This window comes from Clinocottus analis, unplaced genomic scaffold, assembly GCF_023055335.1.
Source record: "Clinocottus analis isolate CAN_PGR_092001 unplaced genomic scaffold, fCliAna1.0.p SCAF_2, whole genome shotgun sequence".
NCBI lineage: Eukaryota > Metazoa > Chordata > Actinopteri > Perciformes > Cottidae > Clinocottus > Clinocottus analis.
In genome coordinates this window covers 3,714,123-3,729,569 of record NW_027175931.1, presented here as the reverse complement: position 1 = coordinate 3,729,569, position 15,447 = coordinate 3,714,123, and the positions used below count along the sequence as shown (strand labels likewise).

Here is a 15,447-nt window from a genome sequence, read left to right as displayed (position 1 = left end):
GTTAAAAACGATGCCTTTTGTGCTTAAAACACAGCGGGCAGAACAATGGCTGAGGAGAACAAAAGAACAAAAAAAAATCTGAACCCACGTGCAGAAGCAACTTCAGGAGAGTGATTTATACGGGACAGAAGGCGCCGGTTATTTGGTATTTAATTAATAAAGGCTGTGAGGTGAATCCCGTTATCGTTTCATCCCGCTCCACAGTCGTGCTTCTGCTCAATCTTTAGCTCCTAAAAATAAAACGAGTCGTGCTAAGCTTCCAGTCGATTAACAGGATCTTCGTCGCGAGCGGCGGCACGGTTCTACGCCAATGAGGGAGCTGCTTTTTGTCAACAGAATGACAAGATGGCGGCTCCCATGGTTAGCTACGTCACCGATAATGAAGTGAAAAACACCCGAACATCCTGAAAAGTCGACCGGAATTTTAGCGACAAACTTTTTTTTTTGGTAGCTTAGCACAACTCCATCTTTTTTTCATAAGCTAATGATTGTGTGGATGCGCAACTGTGGAGCGGGAATCATTTTCTAAAAGACTTTTTCGTGGTTCACCTTGCGGCCGAATATGCGAGTCTGTTAGCATGAATGCTAGTCAGTTAGCACCAACTCTCTGAGAGCTTCCACTGTAACTTTTCTCGAAATATGTTCATATTACCTCATTTAAAATACATGCAACCAGCGCAGGAGCGCTGGGAAGTTATTGTCTTGGCAGCACAGTTAATTAAAGGTGCATTTGACCTTTTCTGAAGATTACGTAGGTTTGTTTCTTGTTGTTTCATCTTATCTGTGCAAGCTGTGCAATCCTTTTTCTTTTTAACTCACCCCTCGGCGTACAAAATCTGAAGTCGCAGCATTTTTCTAGTGTCTACATGTTCACGTGGGAGTGACGAAGCCCTCTTAAAGTAGTCGTTATGACAGAGGTAAAGGATGAAGGATAAGAGCCGGTAATGGGAGGAGGTCGAGGAGGACGGGCGGGTCCGTTAAACTCAGGGTTGTTTGTTTCAAACCAACAATCGACGGCGGTTTCTTTACACCGAGGATGCGGTCGCTTAAGGTCCCTTCACCTTGAACAAGTAATCATTTTGGCGCCCCAACCACAATGCTTTTTCTTTTTTTTACTTATGGTTTTGGACGACAGAGACGAATGATGTCATCTTTGCAAGCAGGGCAAGTTTTAAGTGGACGTTCCGTTGATATATTTTTTCAATTAATTTGTCGGACTTTTCGTTTAGTTGAGCCTAAAAACGCTTTAATGGCTTTCACCTGAATCCCTCATCAGTGTAACTCATCAAAAGAAGAAGTATTATCATTTTATGTCTTCTCTGTGTGCATAGAATTTGTCCAAAAAAAACCATGTATAATATATATAGACCGATATCAGCTTTACTCAGTTTAACCCCTTAAAAAAAAGGCAAAGTAAAGCAACGTCTGTCTGGTTGCCGGTCTGGCTCATTAAATTGCTTCTTTCCGCCGCAGCAAAGGACACTTTGAAGATCTTCCATGTGTCCATGGAGGCAGTGAAACATCTGTGTGAGGCAGGGGGGCGGGCCTGGAGGTAGTAGCGTGATATCTTGTCGGTCCTGTACTTTTTTATCTTTGTCCTTTTTTTTAGTCCAGCCTCCACGCGGGCCCCCGACGGGAATATTGACTGAAAAGCGCATCGCTCGGACTTGTGAGGGGACCCGAATGATCAATAGAGAACGGAGGGATGGGGGAGGAGAGCAGGAGGGAAGGAAAAGAAGATGAAAGAGGAAGGTGGTAGACTGGAACTCCTGAGTGGTGGCAGGTCAGAATTAATTGTGCACAATGAGTGCAAAGAGCATTGCATGCCTCTTATGCTACGTTCACACCAAAAGTGTTGCGAATATTTGCAACACTTTGCTCGCCTGAGTCTCGCCTCGTTGAGTAATTCTGCTTCATTCGTGTCGTGGAAATTCCCCAAACGCCCTCGCGTCTGGGTTTGTAATATTACCCGTAGTCGCGCACAGCTCCGACTCCGGCGCTTCTTCAGGCAGGTTGATACAGCGATGGCGGCCGGAGCTTCTCAACGCTGATTGGCTGTCGCAGTTTAACGTCACGCACATCTTTCAGCAGCGTTGGAAAATGTCAACATGCACGAATGAGGCGAATTTTTCGCAAGGACCGGCAAAAATGTTGCGTTGTTCGCAACCATTCGCCTCTCATTGCCTTTGCATTTAATCTACTATAATCTACTTTTTATGTAATCTACTGTAATCTACTTTGCATGTAATCTACTATAATTTACTTTGCATGTAATCTACTGTAATCTACTTTGCATGTAATTTGCTATAATCTGCCTTGCATGTAATCTACTTTACATGTAATCTACTGTACTATACTTTTCATGTAATCTACTTTGCATGTAATCTACTTTTTATGTAATCTACTGTACTATACTTTTCATGTAATATACTTTGCATGTAATCTACTGTAATCTACTTTTTATGTAATCTACTGTACTATACTTTTCATGTAATATACTTTGCATGTAATCTACTGTAATCTACTTTGCATGTAATCTACTGTACTATACTTTTCATGTAATATACTTTGCATGTAATCTACTGTAATCTACTTTGCATGTAATCTACTGTACTATACTTTTCATGTAATATACTTTGCATGTAATCTACTGTAATCTACTTTGCATGTAATCTACTGTACTATACTTTTCATGTAATATACTTTGCATGTAATCTAAAAATGTGCAACGCTTTGGGTGTGAACGCAGCATAAAACCACCAAACTAGCGCTCAGGAAGGTGTGAGAAGTGACGCCCTCTGGTGGCCTGTGGCGTCCCGTGACGTGAAGGACCCACACAGAGCTGGAGAGGAGAGGAGCTGGTGTAAGTCATGCTATTTGTCCTCAGGGAAGACAGACGGCAGGAGAGACGGAGAGCGAGCCAAACTGTGCTTTAGTATGCAAATGGCCAGTTTCACTGGATGTTCAATCATTCTTATCATTAGTTATAGTAACTCCGGGAGTTAATTAACGTTCAATTATGCATTTGAGAGCCGCTCACCTCTGTGGTGAAAGAGAGCTTGTCATTTAGCATCGCAGGGAAGGACAACCGGCAGCGAAACCTCGGATCCTCTCGAGCAAAGACGCCCACATCTGGACGAAGAGTTGGACGCCGCCGATGGATTAAACTCGAGCGCTGCAGAGGCCGCGATGGGTTCACGGCGCTGCGCCCTGGCTGCAAGGGGTGCCCCGCCAACCAAGATGCCTGTTTAGCTGTCGGTCAGCAGTCATGTTCACTGCGTTACTGCGCTACGTAGTGATAGCCTCAGCTGACTGTAAAGGGGAAGCAGTGAACCGGCCACAACGTCTTCACTGCAACAAAGACAATCGTCCAAATGAAGTGATTGTGCACTCCGCTCGCCCCCACTCTGAAAGATCCGGCTGCATATTAAAGTCGTATTCTTTTTAACCACAGTGCTCGGCATGGCGGCCTTTTAAGAGGCTTGATGCTGATTGCCCTCGACATCGCTCCTACGCCGCCCACGGCTCCATGTCGGCCATGTTTGCCCGGGAAGTCTCTCCGGCGCTGTCATCTCGTCTAGAGAGCGCTCTCTCTGTGTCTATCCATCTTCCGCCGTCGCTCTCCGTCTTCCTCTCCCTCGTTTTCTCTCTCCTTGTCTCCGCTCTCCATCATCCTCCCATCTTCTTCCGTCGGCAGAGTGTGACAGTCACTTCAATTGTCCTTCTCCGCGCCCCGTCTCGCTCGTCTAGAGGGGGGGAGGGTGCGCGACGCGGCGGCGGCGCACATATCTCCGACGCTCAGCGGGGAATGGAGCTGGCATGAGCGCAGATACAGAGGTGCCTCAGTGTAGTAAAAGCTCCCAGTGCAGTAGGAGTGGGTGAGACGAGTATGCAGGACTCACACACAAAGACACACACGTCATTGTGCGCGCCAAGTTGTCAGTGACAGCTGACAGGCCTCCTGATTGTGGGAGTGAAGCGTGAGGTGATGACAGATCCTTGTCAGAGCAGCCCAGGTCAACCTTCCTACCACGCGTCTCCAGCTGTGTGCGGAAGTGTGTGTGTGTGTGTGTGTATGTGTGCATGCACTTGAATGCCAGCCCCCTTTGGCAAGAGAAGACAGCTGCTCATCCGTCTCTCAGCAGGTCCCAGATCCGCTGACGGTCCCTGTTCCCCCTTGTTTGTTTACACTCAGCATCATCAGCAGCTGGTCTGAAATCAGTCTGCTTGTCGCTCGGTGCACGCGGCATCATGAGCACAGCTTGGGCCTCGTGTCTGCCCGGCCTCATTAGGTGCAGTCACCGCTGGGCAGGCTGAACGCTGGAGTTCGTGCAGAAAACTCAGCACTTTTTCCTCTCTTGTTTTTCTTTTTTCTCAGTCCATAAGCACTTTTTTTTTTTCTTTTTCCAAGAGCCCCAAGTCACACAGCCCCTTCAGGGAGGAGAAAGCCGCCTGAAGGAGAAATGGACCTCATGATTTTTTGGAAAAAGTTTCTGGTTTTGAATCTCTGCACGAGGCGAGCCGGAGAATGAAGACGTGACGGCTTCTCCTCACATGACCTTCAGCGAGTCCACGGTGGTGAAATACAGTCTCACAGCAGCTCTGGAAATAATCACTTAAGTAGCTATCTTGCTTTTGTCTCTACGTCTTCTTGTTTCTGTTCGTCTGGACGACGTTACGTAACTTCAGGTTGAGACGACGAAAGCAGCGAGTGAGTTTACGACGAGCGGCGCGACGACGTTTCAGGACGCGCGGGCTCGAACACCCGGCCTCCTGACTGACAGCCCTGTGCTTGTTTCATCAGCTTTGAGAGCCACGATACTCTCCTGTGTGTTCTCAACCTTTCCTGGACTACTGCTTTTGTAATGAGTTACTTTTGTAAATAGTTACTTTTGTAATTAGTTACTTTTGTAAAAAGTTACTTTTATAATTAGTTACTTTTATAATTAGTTACTTTTATAATTAGTTACTTTTGTAATTAGTTACTTTTGTAAAAAGTTACTTTTGTAATTAGTTACTTTTATAATTAGTTACTTTTGTAATTAGTTACTTTTGTAATTAGTTACTTTTATAATTAGTTACTTTTGTAATTAGTTACTTCTGTAAAAAGTTACTTTTGTAATTAGTTACTTTCGTAATTAGTTACTTTTATAACTAGTTACTTTTGTAACTAGTTACTTTTATAATTAGTTACTTTTGTAATTAGTTACTTTTGTAATTCGTTACTTTGGTAAAAAGTAACTTTTGTAATTAGTTACTTTTATAACTAGTTACTTTTGTAATTAGTTACTTTTGTAACTAGTTACTTTTGTAAAAAGTTACTTTTGTAATTAGTTACTTTTGTAACTAGTTAATTTTGAAATTAGTTACTTTTGTAAATAGTTACTTTTATAATTAGTTACTTTTGTAAATAGTTACTTTTGTAATTCGTTACTTTTGTAAATAGTTACTTTTGTAATTAGTTACTTTTGTAACTAGTTACTTTGATAATTAGTTACTTTTGTAAATAGTTACTTTTGTAATTACTTTTGTAAATAGTTACTTTTGTAAACTTCCAAAACAGCAACGCAACACATATTTTTGTGTCGGCAACATTTTGGTGAAACTGTGTTCATAAAATGTAACGAATGACGACTCATATTGTAGAAAAGTAAAAGTAAAAATTGGAGTAAAAGTAAAAAGTATGCACTATTATTTTTACTTAAGTAAAGTACAGATACGTACAAATGTACTTAAGTACAGGAACAAAGTAAAAATACTTTGTTCCATCCCACCACTGATGAGAAGGAATAAGAACTATCCACAAGGAAAGAAACACACAAAACATGCAGGTAAATGAGTAAACAATAAAAAATGTATGATAATAAACAAAAACAATCAAAACAATCAGTCAATTCTTTCATTAATGTTCATTTTATTTGAATTGAAACAGCAATGTAATCCACAGCGCTGTGCCGTCAGTGTCTGATTTAATATAGAAAGGATTTTAAATTAATACTCATTTTAAATATGTATATTTTTAATCTCAAGTAACCCCGGGGGAACAAAGACCCGCTGTTGTAGACACAAAGAGAAAATCTTCACGGCGATGACTTCTTTTGTTCAAAGGAAGTATGACCTGTGACGCAACTTGTAAAAAATACTCATTCATAATTAAAATATCAGGAGTTTCTCTTGAGATCGCTCCGTTATAACTGCTCAAAACCTTCCATAATTCACAAAATCTCTTATTTGAGGCCTATGAGGCCTGAGACCGGTGACGCCCGGCAGCAACAGTGTGTTTCCGTGACGCAGTTCTGCGTAATGTTACACGTCAGAAGTGGCAGCGTGCAGCTCTCTGCCTCGCGAGCCTGCGGGGAAAGAACGAAGAAAAAGAGGTGAGGAAGTGACTTACAGTCAACTATGCGGGTGCTGCTTGCAGTACTATCATGATACAAGTCATGGCCGTGAGGACTGAGGAGTGAGGAGTGCGCATGATGAAGGTAGAGCCTCGGCCCTCGTGGCAACACATCTCTTTAATCACACACACACATCCCTGTCCACACCCCAACAAAACATTCACCCCCGAGAGTTCATCTCGGACGCTCGACGCTGTCGAGCACGTGTGTGTGTGTGTGTGCGTGTGTGTGTGTGTGTGTGTGTGCAAGCGCGTCGTGGTGGTCGAGGAAGGAGAGAACACCCGGTGACCGCGGTGGAAGTCGATGTGTCGGACCTCGCTATCTCTGCCCAACACAAAAGGCCTCCCCTGCCCTCCCGTGGTCGGACGCACGCAGACGGTAATGAGAAGTCTCCCCTCCACTAAAGGCCGGATCTGTTTATCAGCCGAGTGGAAGAGAAAGCGGACATGACGTCTCCCCCTTTCCTGGGGGATTCAATCGCTGCACCCTTTTCTGTTTTATCCGCAATTAATCTCCTTTTTAAAGCCTCCGACGTGAAACGGCACAAACGCGCTTCCCCTTAAGAGAAACAAAACACAAAAGCATGCGAGGAGTCGAAGAAGAAGAAGAAGAAGAAGAAGGATGATGAGGAGGAGAGAGTGGGAGAAGGAGATAGAGAGAGGGATGACAGCGCGGAGAGGGGAAAACAGACGGCGGCGCCGCTCCTCTGCGCGTATCATTTCTTCGGCTCAAGAAGCGGCAAATAAACAGCCGTCGTGTTTTTGGCTCCAACACCTGTGTTATTTCTGCTCCGCCAGCAGCGGTGGCAGCAAACGGCTCGTGAATAGAAGTGGAAGTTCTCCCTTTTTTTTTGTCCTTAGACTGCCGGAAAGATATTGTTCATATATACGAAGTTGCTGCCAAGTGTTAAAAAAAAAACCCACCACGAGATGAAGCTCACGGGGATGTTTTTGGTTGTTTGTTGCTGCTTTCATCGCGTAGGACTTGAGACACTTTAGGGTTGTGTTTTGATTTTAATGCTGCAAAATGATGCCTCACACTGCATTCAAGCTCTCGAGTGTGATATCCAGTTACAAGTCAGGGTATCGAGCCCCCGGTGACGGATGTTTTGCGTCGCACGGCGTGTCAATAGGGCGATAAGTGAGCGTGAGATCCTCCTTTATGCGTTATCCCCACGGTGGAGGGACGCGTCGATGAGGACAGTTCCTCTGCGGTCATGTGGCCACTGCAAACACTCACACACCCCCTAAAGGTCTGCAGGTACGCGCCCATACACACACACACACACACACACACACACACACACTCCTGCAGACAAAAGGAAACAAATGTCGCCGGATCTTTTATGCTACGCGATTTTGAAGTTTTCTCAAAATCCGCTGCTTAGCATAAATTAGCATTTGCTAAATAAATGTAATGTTTTTTTGTGTTTTTTTTTTTTTGCACCGCGGTACAGTGACGCCGATGAATGATGCATGAGCGTATGCTAATGGACGCCATCCAGTTGCCGGCAGAAGTTGCTGGTTCCCGGACCCCCAACAGACTGCACCGCCGCCGCTGCCCCTCACTCCTACAGGAGGATTGTGTTTTAATTGACATCGAAAACACACACACACACTTGAAGTTGGCAGTGTGCAATGCAAATCAGTATCCGGCGGGCGTTTGTGGGAATGTACTTCTTCCAGGCCCCTCAACTCACTTACAAAAAGCCTGCTGTTGCATTATCCCGAGAGGCGCGAGGCTTTCGACAGGATGTGTGTGTGTCGGGGGAAGACGGCAATTATGTGCATTGTGTCTTTTCTGCACGGCTAACGAGTTCATGGCAAGTTTGAGCTCAGTGTCCAAGGTTTAGAAGCAGTGATTGACGCACTACGCGGTATACTCTCTCTCTCTCTCTCTCTCTCTCTCTCTCTCTCTCTCTCTCTCTCTCTCTCTCTCTCTTAAGTATAAACTTAAGTATGAATAAATAAATGCATGAATAAATACAGAAATGTAGAAAGAGATTTATTTATTGATGTCCTGTTTAGGTATAACTTATATTATTATATATTCCTGTATTTTTTTTAAATTTTTTTATACATGTATTTATTTATTCCTGTATTTATTTATTCATACAATTATTTAGGTATTTATCTATTTATTCATGTATTTTCTTATTTACTCATACATTTATTTAAGCATTTATTGATTTATTTATTCCTGTATTTATTCATACATTTATTTAAGGATTTATTCATTTACTTATTCCTGTATTTATTCATGCATTTATTTATGTATACTTGAGTCATGTTACGTCCTCCATAGCCTGCAGGCAGCTGCTCACTGTCTAACTGCATTATTGGCCGAGTTTCTTGTAATTCTCAGTTATTACATGGTTTTCATTTACATAGGGATTTGTTTGAATCCACAATCTTTTAAACTCCCACTCCTCAAACAATGTTGTTTTTTTCAAAGAGACCAATCACCAAGCATCTCGCCAAAGGCGATTTAATTCTGGATTTAATTTTTCGCGCTGGGTATATGTTTCTCTGTGATAATCATGTAATAGATGCATTCTAAAAATAGAAATGAAGTCCCTAAAATAGGATGCAAATCATGTTAAAATAAAAAAAGATGGTACTCTTGATGACACTTTTCTCGCATTTTTTTCGCAGCTGCCCCCTGGTGGTGACACGCGGTAGAGCTTTCACACTTTTACACATTCAGAGGTGATCTTGGGTTCGTACGGATGCTTTATCCGTCTTCATCTCAGCGCAGTTCCTCGGGTACAAACACACGCTCTAGATGGTGCATTGTTCCACCTTTTCTCTCCGTGCCGCTCGTTGTGAATTCTATTGTTGGAGCAGCTCAAGGCCGCTGACGCCGCGGCAGAGACGGCAGTGGGAAAGAAAAACGCTTGCAACACGGAAATATAATCAAAAGGCATGTAAGAATCGCACGGGGTTGAAACTCTGACCTGGAAGTACACGTACGTGTGTGTGTGTGTGTGTGTGTGTGTGTGTGTGTGTGTGTGTGTGTGTGTGTGTGTGTGTGTGTGTGTGTGCAACAACAAGAGAGAGAATAGGCGGCGGTGCTGCTGAGAAAGCCGGAGTTTGAATGTTAAAAATATCTCCGTGCTTCCTTCCATACATCCACACATTCTTCTGCTTCTTAATCACCATTCAGACGCTTCTAACTCTAAATTAAAGATGTAATTACATTCTCTGAAATAGATTTTTAAATTGTCTTAAGAAGCCTGAAGTACCTTAAAATAACTGTCATGTTGATCTGCTGATCTTCTCCCAGCTATTATGAGGATTTTTAATTTACTAGATTTACTCATCTATATCTAATTAATGTTCATTCTGTGTGTTTCATTCCGATAGTCACCGTCATAAGGAGTTATGTGTTATTTAAAAGTGACGAGAGTTGTGTTGTGTTCAAGTTACGACCCACAATGCATCCCGTCATCGTTTGCAGCGCCTCACCTGAACGCTGGACGCGACCCTTCAGGGCCGCGACGCCTTCAGTGAAGCTAACGGCGGCTCATTAGCCGACGCTGCACATCGCCGCCATTACATCAACATTGTCGGCTATTTTACGAGCAGTTTTCCATCATTCACACCAAACCCGCACCACTACACCGCCGTGTGACACAAACAATCTCCCCGTCGTTGGGATTTGGCCATAAGAAAAAGACAACACCTGTCCAGACTAATGAACGCTTTGCCTTGACATTCTGCTCAGGTGTTCCTGGTCCCCAGAGGATGAACTCCACTCACCTTTTCTCTGGCACCACAAGCTTGTTTTTGTGTAGTATCTCAACAACCATTACACTGATTGCCATGAACTTTGGCACAGATATGTACGACGAATCTCAACACATTTGGGAATCCCTCGACTTCATCAGGTTACATTTTTTAATTTGTCAAACACCTTCAGATGCATGATACTCGCCGTTTGTTTAGCGCGACCATCGTTTGGACACTCGAGAATACAAAAGAAGATCCTCCTCGTGCCTTTCCCTTTGCTTAAAACCGTTTCCCTCGCCGTCGCCTCCCTCCTCCCCCCTCGTCCCCCTCCCTCCCTCCAGATTAGCATAGAAATGTGATTATGTAGTATAGTGTAAAGCCAGGATTCATGGGGCTTTTCTAATGTGCACACTCACCGCCGTCAGGGCTCCCTGACAGCCCTCGAGGAAATGTGTCTTCATCCCCGGGTTTCATGCACGCAGGCGTCGCACACAGATGGGGCGCACACACACACACACACTGCACACACACACACACACACTGTACACACACGCTCTAATCAATTCCCTCTAGACGAGATTAACCTATCTGTTCATTACGCTTCATTAAACAGATAACGCGCGGCTCGCGCGTCCCCGATGCAGGAAGCCGTACTCTCCTACGGGCGCGGACAAAGATGCATGAAATGTGTGTGTTGTAATTAATTGTTTCCTTTTCAGACAATACATCACGTTTCCCATCCCCCCCCCCCCCCCCCCCCCCTTTTTACGATTGAGTTGCTCCGTGCGCAGCAGGTGAGAATACAATAGTTAATTGCTGCCTTTTGAGGAGGGAAGAAATGAAAGAAAATAGTTGAGCCGCTTCCTCTCATCTCATTTGGATTCCCCTCTCTTCTCTCTCCTCTCGACGCTTTGATCTTTGCAGTCACCTGGTTTCTCTCTCTCTCTCTGTCTCTCTCTCTCTCTGTCTCTCTCTCTCTGTGTCTGTATCCGGCGCCGAAGAAGAGATTGAGCTTCAATAGAATTTCCATGGCAACACATTTTTCAATCACGCCTCTCCGATGGCGTTACCCTCGGCAGGTTCGTCCAGCGGGAGCCGAGTGCGAGGCCGAATGCGGTCTCGGACTCTCGGCTTTGATCGCGCTCACGCTGATCTTTCAATCAACGTGAAATAATACCGTCCATCTCCGTCAGACACTCCATGTGGATCGTTTAGGTTGAACTGTGACTCGGAGGGTTTTTTTCTTCCCAGGAGCGTTTGAGCTTCGAGGCCTCGCCGATGTTTTTGTTGTGGTTGATTTTGTGAGTTTCGCAGGCTTTAAAATCACAGTAAAGCGTTGAAGCGTGTCGTGTGCGTTCGGCAAAAAAGCGTGACGGCTATTTATTTTTTTTCGGGGGGGGGGGGGGGGGGGGGGGGGGGGGGCGACCTCCGATATCGTAGTCGCCTTTGAAAAGTTGCCGGTTCATTTTGTCAAGTCAAAGAAGCCGGCGGCCGCTCCTCACACGGCCCCGTGAGCGTGAACCCGCCCGCGATGCCGAGACCGCTGACATTCACCGTTGTTGAAAAACTGCACATTTCTCCGCGTTCAGCCCAGAGAGTCCACGTTGTTGTAGTTATTACATTGTGCTTCCTCCCCAGGAGACTCATTCAGGGGCAGATAATTGTGCCCTTTTGAGGGAAATACCCAGAGATCTGCAGGGTTTGGCATACGGCACACAAAACTCTGGAGGCCCAAGGGGCCGTAGACCATTTCCCTCTGTGTTTGAGGCGTCGTAGGAACCCCAAATTAATTCCAATACTTGTGTTTATTGTATGTATTTCTTCAGCAAAGTCTTGAGAAAAAATTGTATATCTGCAAAAAAAACAAAGATATTTTGATTGTAACTATGATTCTCCAGCATGATATGAGTCAGATTCCCCCAAAAATGCCTCCTGGAGCGTCAATAAGACAGCTTTTTGGAAAGATTAGGACCTAAAGAATCAAAATCTGCAACAAAAATCACAATAAAACAAAGCTTTGGCCCGTTAGCAAGGAGTTTCAGTCAAAAAACTATGTATTTTATGCCAAAAGATTGTCTGAATGGGGCATGCTGGGACTTAAAATGGGAGGATTTTCACACACAGTTTCCAAAAGGTTAAACAACCATGTGGTTTTGGAGATAATTATGGAAACGTGGTGCGTTTGATTTCCAAAAGGTTAAGTTTCCGAATTTTAATAATTTAATTTCCCATCGTGTCCAAAATGGATGTAGAAAGCATATTCAAGTCAAACGAAACAAGCTGCACATCTCCGTGTCGTGTGCAAACACACTCGCTATCACGCCTTCTTCTCACTAAAGCATCGTCACACCAAATAGCGAATAATGCCACCAATGCTGTTTTTCTTTTTCAGAAGTGTTGGAAGGTGCAATAAATGCGAGAGCACATACAGACCGCGCTATCGCCTCCTCCTGACCTATCAATAGATATTTAATAAGACAAAGCAGATCGTTGCTAATCAGGCGCTGTGTTCTCTACGTGGCTAATTAGCCGGATTGCTCATTAGACAATTACTCAGATACGAGTCGTCTGGGAGCCTCTGTGGTTTTCTTTCTTCCGCTCCGTGAAGATGTTTAGTCTGACATCTGCAGACGCTAACCCCCTCCCCTCCCCCCTCACCCTTTTGTTAATTGATGGTGTCAGAAAAACAACTAATAAAAACTCAGCTTAACAAGTTGTTGATATGTAAAAACGCGCCTCCGGTGCAAGAGTCAATCGGAGTCATTTCGTCTGCGTTTCTTTCCCGGACGCGACCCCGACTTGTGAATTTGAATTAACTTCCCGTTGTGCGATGTGAGCGCGGGTGAACGCTTTGGTTCAAAGTGCCGGCGTGTGTTTACTTAGCCCCGGATCAAAAGCGCGTCTCAGTGGACTTTAAGTCGTCTCCCCGTACTTTCACAGCGCCGGAATTCAGAGACTGCAAAACGCTCAAGCGCTCGGTTATTCCAACGGCGATCACTTTCAGCATAAAGACACATATCTGACGCCAACGTCAACCACGAAACATGACGTAGATGTTGAACGTTCCCTTTTCGTAGTTAACTATAAAGTGTGTGGTGGAAAATGGAATAGCGGTTTTACACACAGATATCTAACGGAACAATGCACATCCAAAGTGTCTCTTCCTGTCAATCATTTGAATTTTCCAATGCGATTATTTGGAATCAGTGGGAAAAGTAGGAGTTTAAATTGGATGGAAATGTCTTTATTCTGGGACGGAGATCCAACGCTAACTTTGTCTTCATTCTCCTCCTCTTTCTGTCTCTTTCTCCTTGCTCCTCCATCCCTCCATCCCTCTGCAGCGGAGCCGTTGGACGGCGAGGAGTACCTGGACATTATCGGCATCATGCGAAACCAAGCGGGTCGATACGAGTGCAAGGCCAGCAACGACGTCGCCACGCCCGACGTCAAGTACGTCAACGTGGTCGTCAGCTGTAAGTGGCTCGCCCGCCCGCTCGCTTGCCTGACACTGCGCGAGACGGCGCCGCCGTTAGCCGGGAAGCATTTAGCACACGAGCGTGGAGACGTGAGGAACCGAGTCTTGGGAAGTTTTCTAGCACCCTTCAGTCTCCTCAGACGAGTCCTAGGTAGAAAGAGAAAGATGTCTCGCTTTGATTGCGGCGACATTTCCATGCTAATGCGCTAGTCATTAAAGATTTGCATTTCAAAATAAGATCACCTAATTACGTCTCTTCAGGGGTCCATGTCGGAGCTGTCGGCTGCGATACATCTGTTGGATTGACGAACATTTCCCGAGACGTCGCAGACCCGCTTCCCCTCAGAGGAGTTAGAGAATTCTCTTTGATCTGAACAAATCGCGTCTGGCTGGTTGCCCAATCTGTACTCAAGCCAAGTCCAAGTGCCTGAATGCAATGATGAAGATGGCTTTATGAAACCATTTCCTGTTGTTTAATCCCAAAAATGGAAAACGGGCATTAATCCACGTATCGATGGCCGTCGTGACGTCTGGAGGAGTTGTTGTCTGCATGACAAACGCTCCATAAAAAAGTGAATGAAAAGTTTCAGAGCTGATTACTTTTCTAAGCGCTGAACGATGTTCCTCACTCCTCTGAAATGTGAAGGACAAAACGTAGCATTAATTGTGTCACGACAAAACGTAGCATTAATTGTGTGACTACAAAATGTAGACTTTAGTGTGTCACTTACCAACGTAGCACTTTCAAATGTACCATTAATTGTGTCACTAGAAAATGTTGCATGTACTGTGTCACTACAAATGTAGCATTAATTGCATCACTACAAAATGTAGCATGTCATTTGTCACTACAACATGTAGCATAGACTTTTTCACTACAACATGTAACATCGACTTTGTCACTACAAAATGTAGCCTGCAATTTGTCACAAAAAAATGTAGCATGCAATGTGTCACTACAAAATGTAGCATGGAATTTGTCACCATAGAATGTAGCGTGCAAAGTGTCGCATGCATGTTGGATGAACCTTCTCCAAAAGAAAACCTGGCTTGCGTTTGCGTGGTGTTTATTTAAAGTTGTAACTCACGTCGTTTGGCTCTGCAGACCCTCCAACGATGAAGAAGACCCAGAGCTCAGAGACGCCGGTGGGCCGCATGGGCACGCTGCAGTGTGAAGCCACGGCCGTGCCCACACCGGAGTTTGAATGGTACCGGGACGAGAAAAGGTAAACACACACACACACACACACACACACACACAAGATGACGTTGCAAGTTCGGTCCTCCATTCAGTCCCTACGAGACTGAGACACTATTGTTTCCAGGATGGAAAACCTCTCTCTCTCTCTCTCTCTCTCTCTCTCTCTCTCTCTCTCTCTCTCTCTCTCTCTCTCTCTCTCTCATGGCGAGAGCTAGTTAGTTAGCGAGAGCTGTGCGTGTAATGATAGGTCGCTGAAATAACCTTAAGAATGAACAGATGGATGAAATAACGAGGCCCCGAAATAATTACATTCACATTGGATTTACTCGCCGTTGCGAGCACAATCAATGAGCAATCAGCGAGTTGCGTTGCTTTCTTAAGGAAAAATCATATGGACCGACGTTCCCTCGATGTAAGGATTTGGTGAATGCTGAGCATTAACCTTTTGAAATCCTCACGCGCCCATTTTAAGTCCAGCATGCCCATTCAGACAATTTTGGCATAAAATACATCATATTTTTCTATTTTTGAACCGAACGACACAGTTTTTTGACTGAAACTTCTTCCTAACAGGCCAAGGATTTGTTTCATTGTGATTTTTGTTGCATATTCTGATTCTTTAGGTCCTAATTTTTCCAAAAA

At 44.5% G+C, this 15,447-nt stretch overlaps 1 protein-coding gene across 3 annotated transcripts in view; it reads left to right on the top strand.

The window, feature by feature from the left end:
• The window catches only part of lsamp (limbic system associated membrane protein), a 533,915-nt gene that overhangs the window by 513,797 nt on the left and 4,671 nt on the right, over window positions 1–15,447 (top strand). For all 3 annotated transcript variants that reach the window (XM_068584595.1, XM_068584594.1, XM_068584593.1), the window contains 2 exons: window positions 13,471–13,602; window positions 14,710–14,830. In XM_068584595.1, the coding sequence (XP_068440696.1) occupies window positions 13,471–13,602; window positions 14,710–14,830 (253 nt within the window). The remainder of the gene's footprint in view (window positions 1–13,470; window positions 13,603–14,709; window positions 14,831–15,447) is intronic.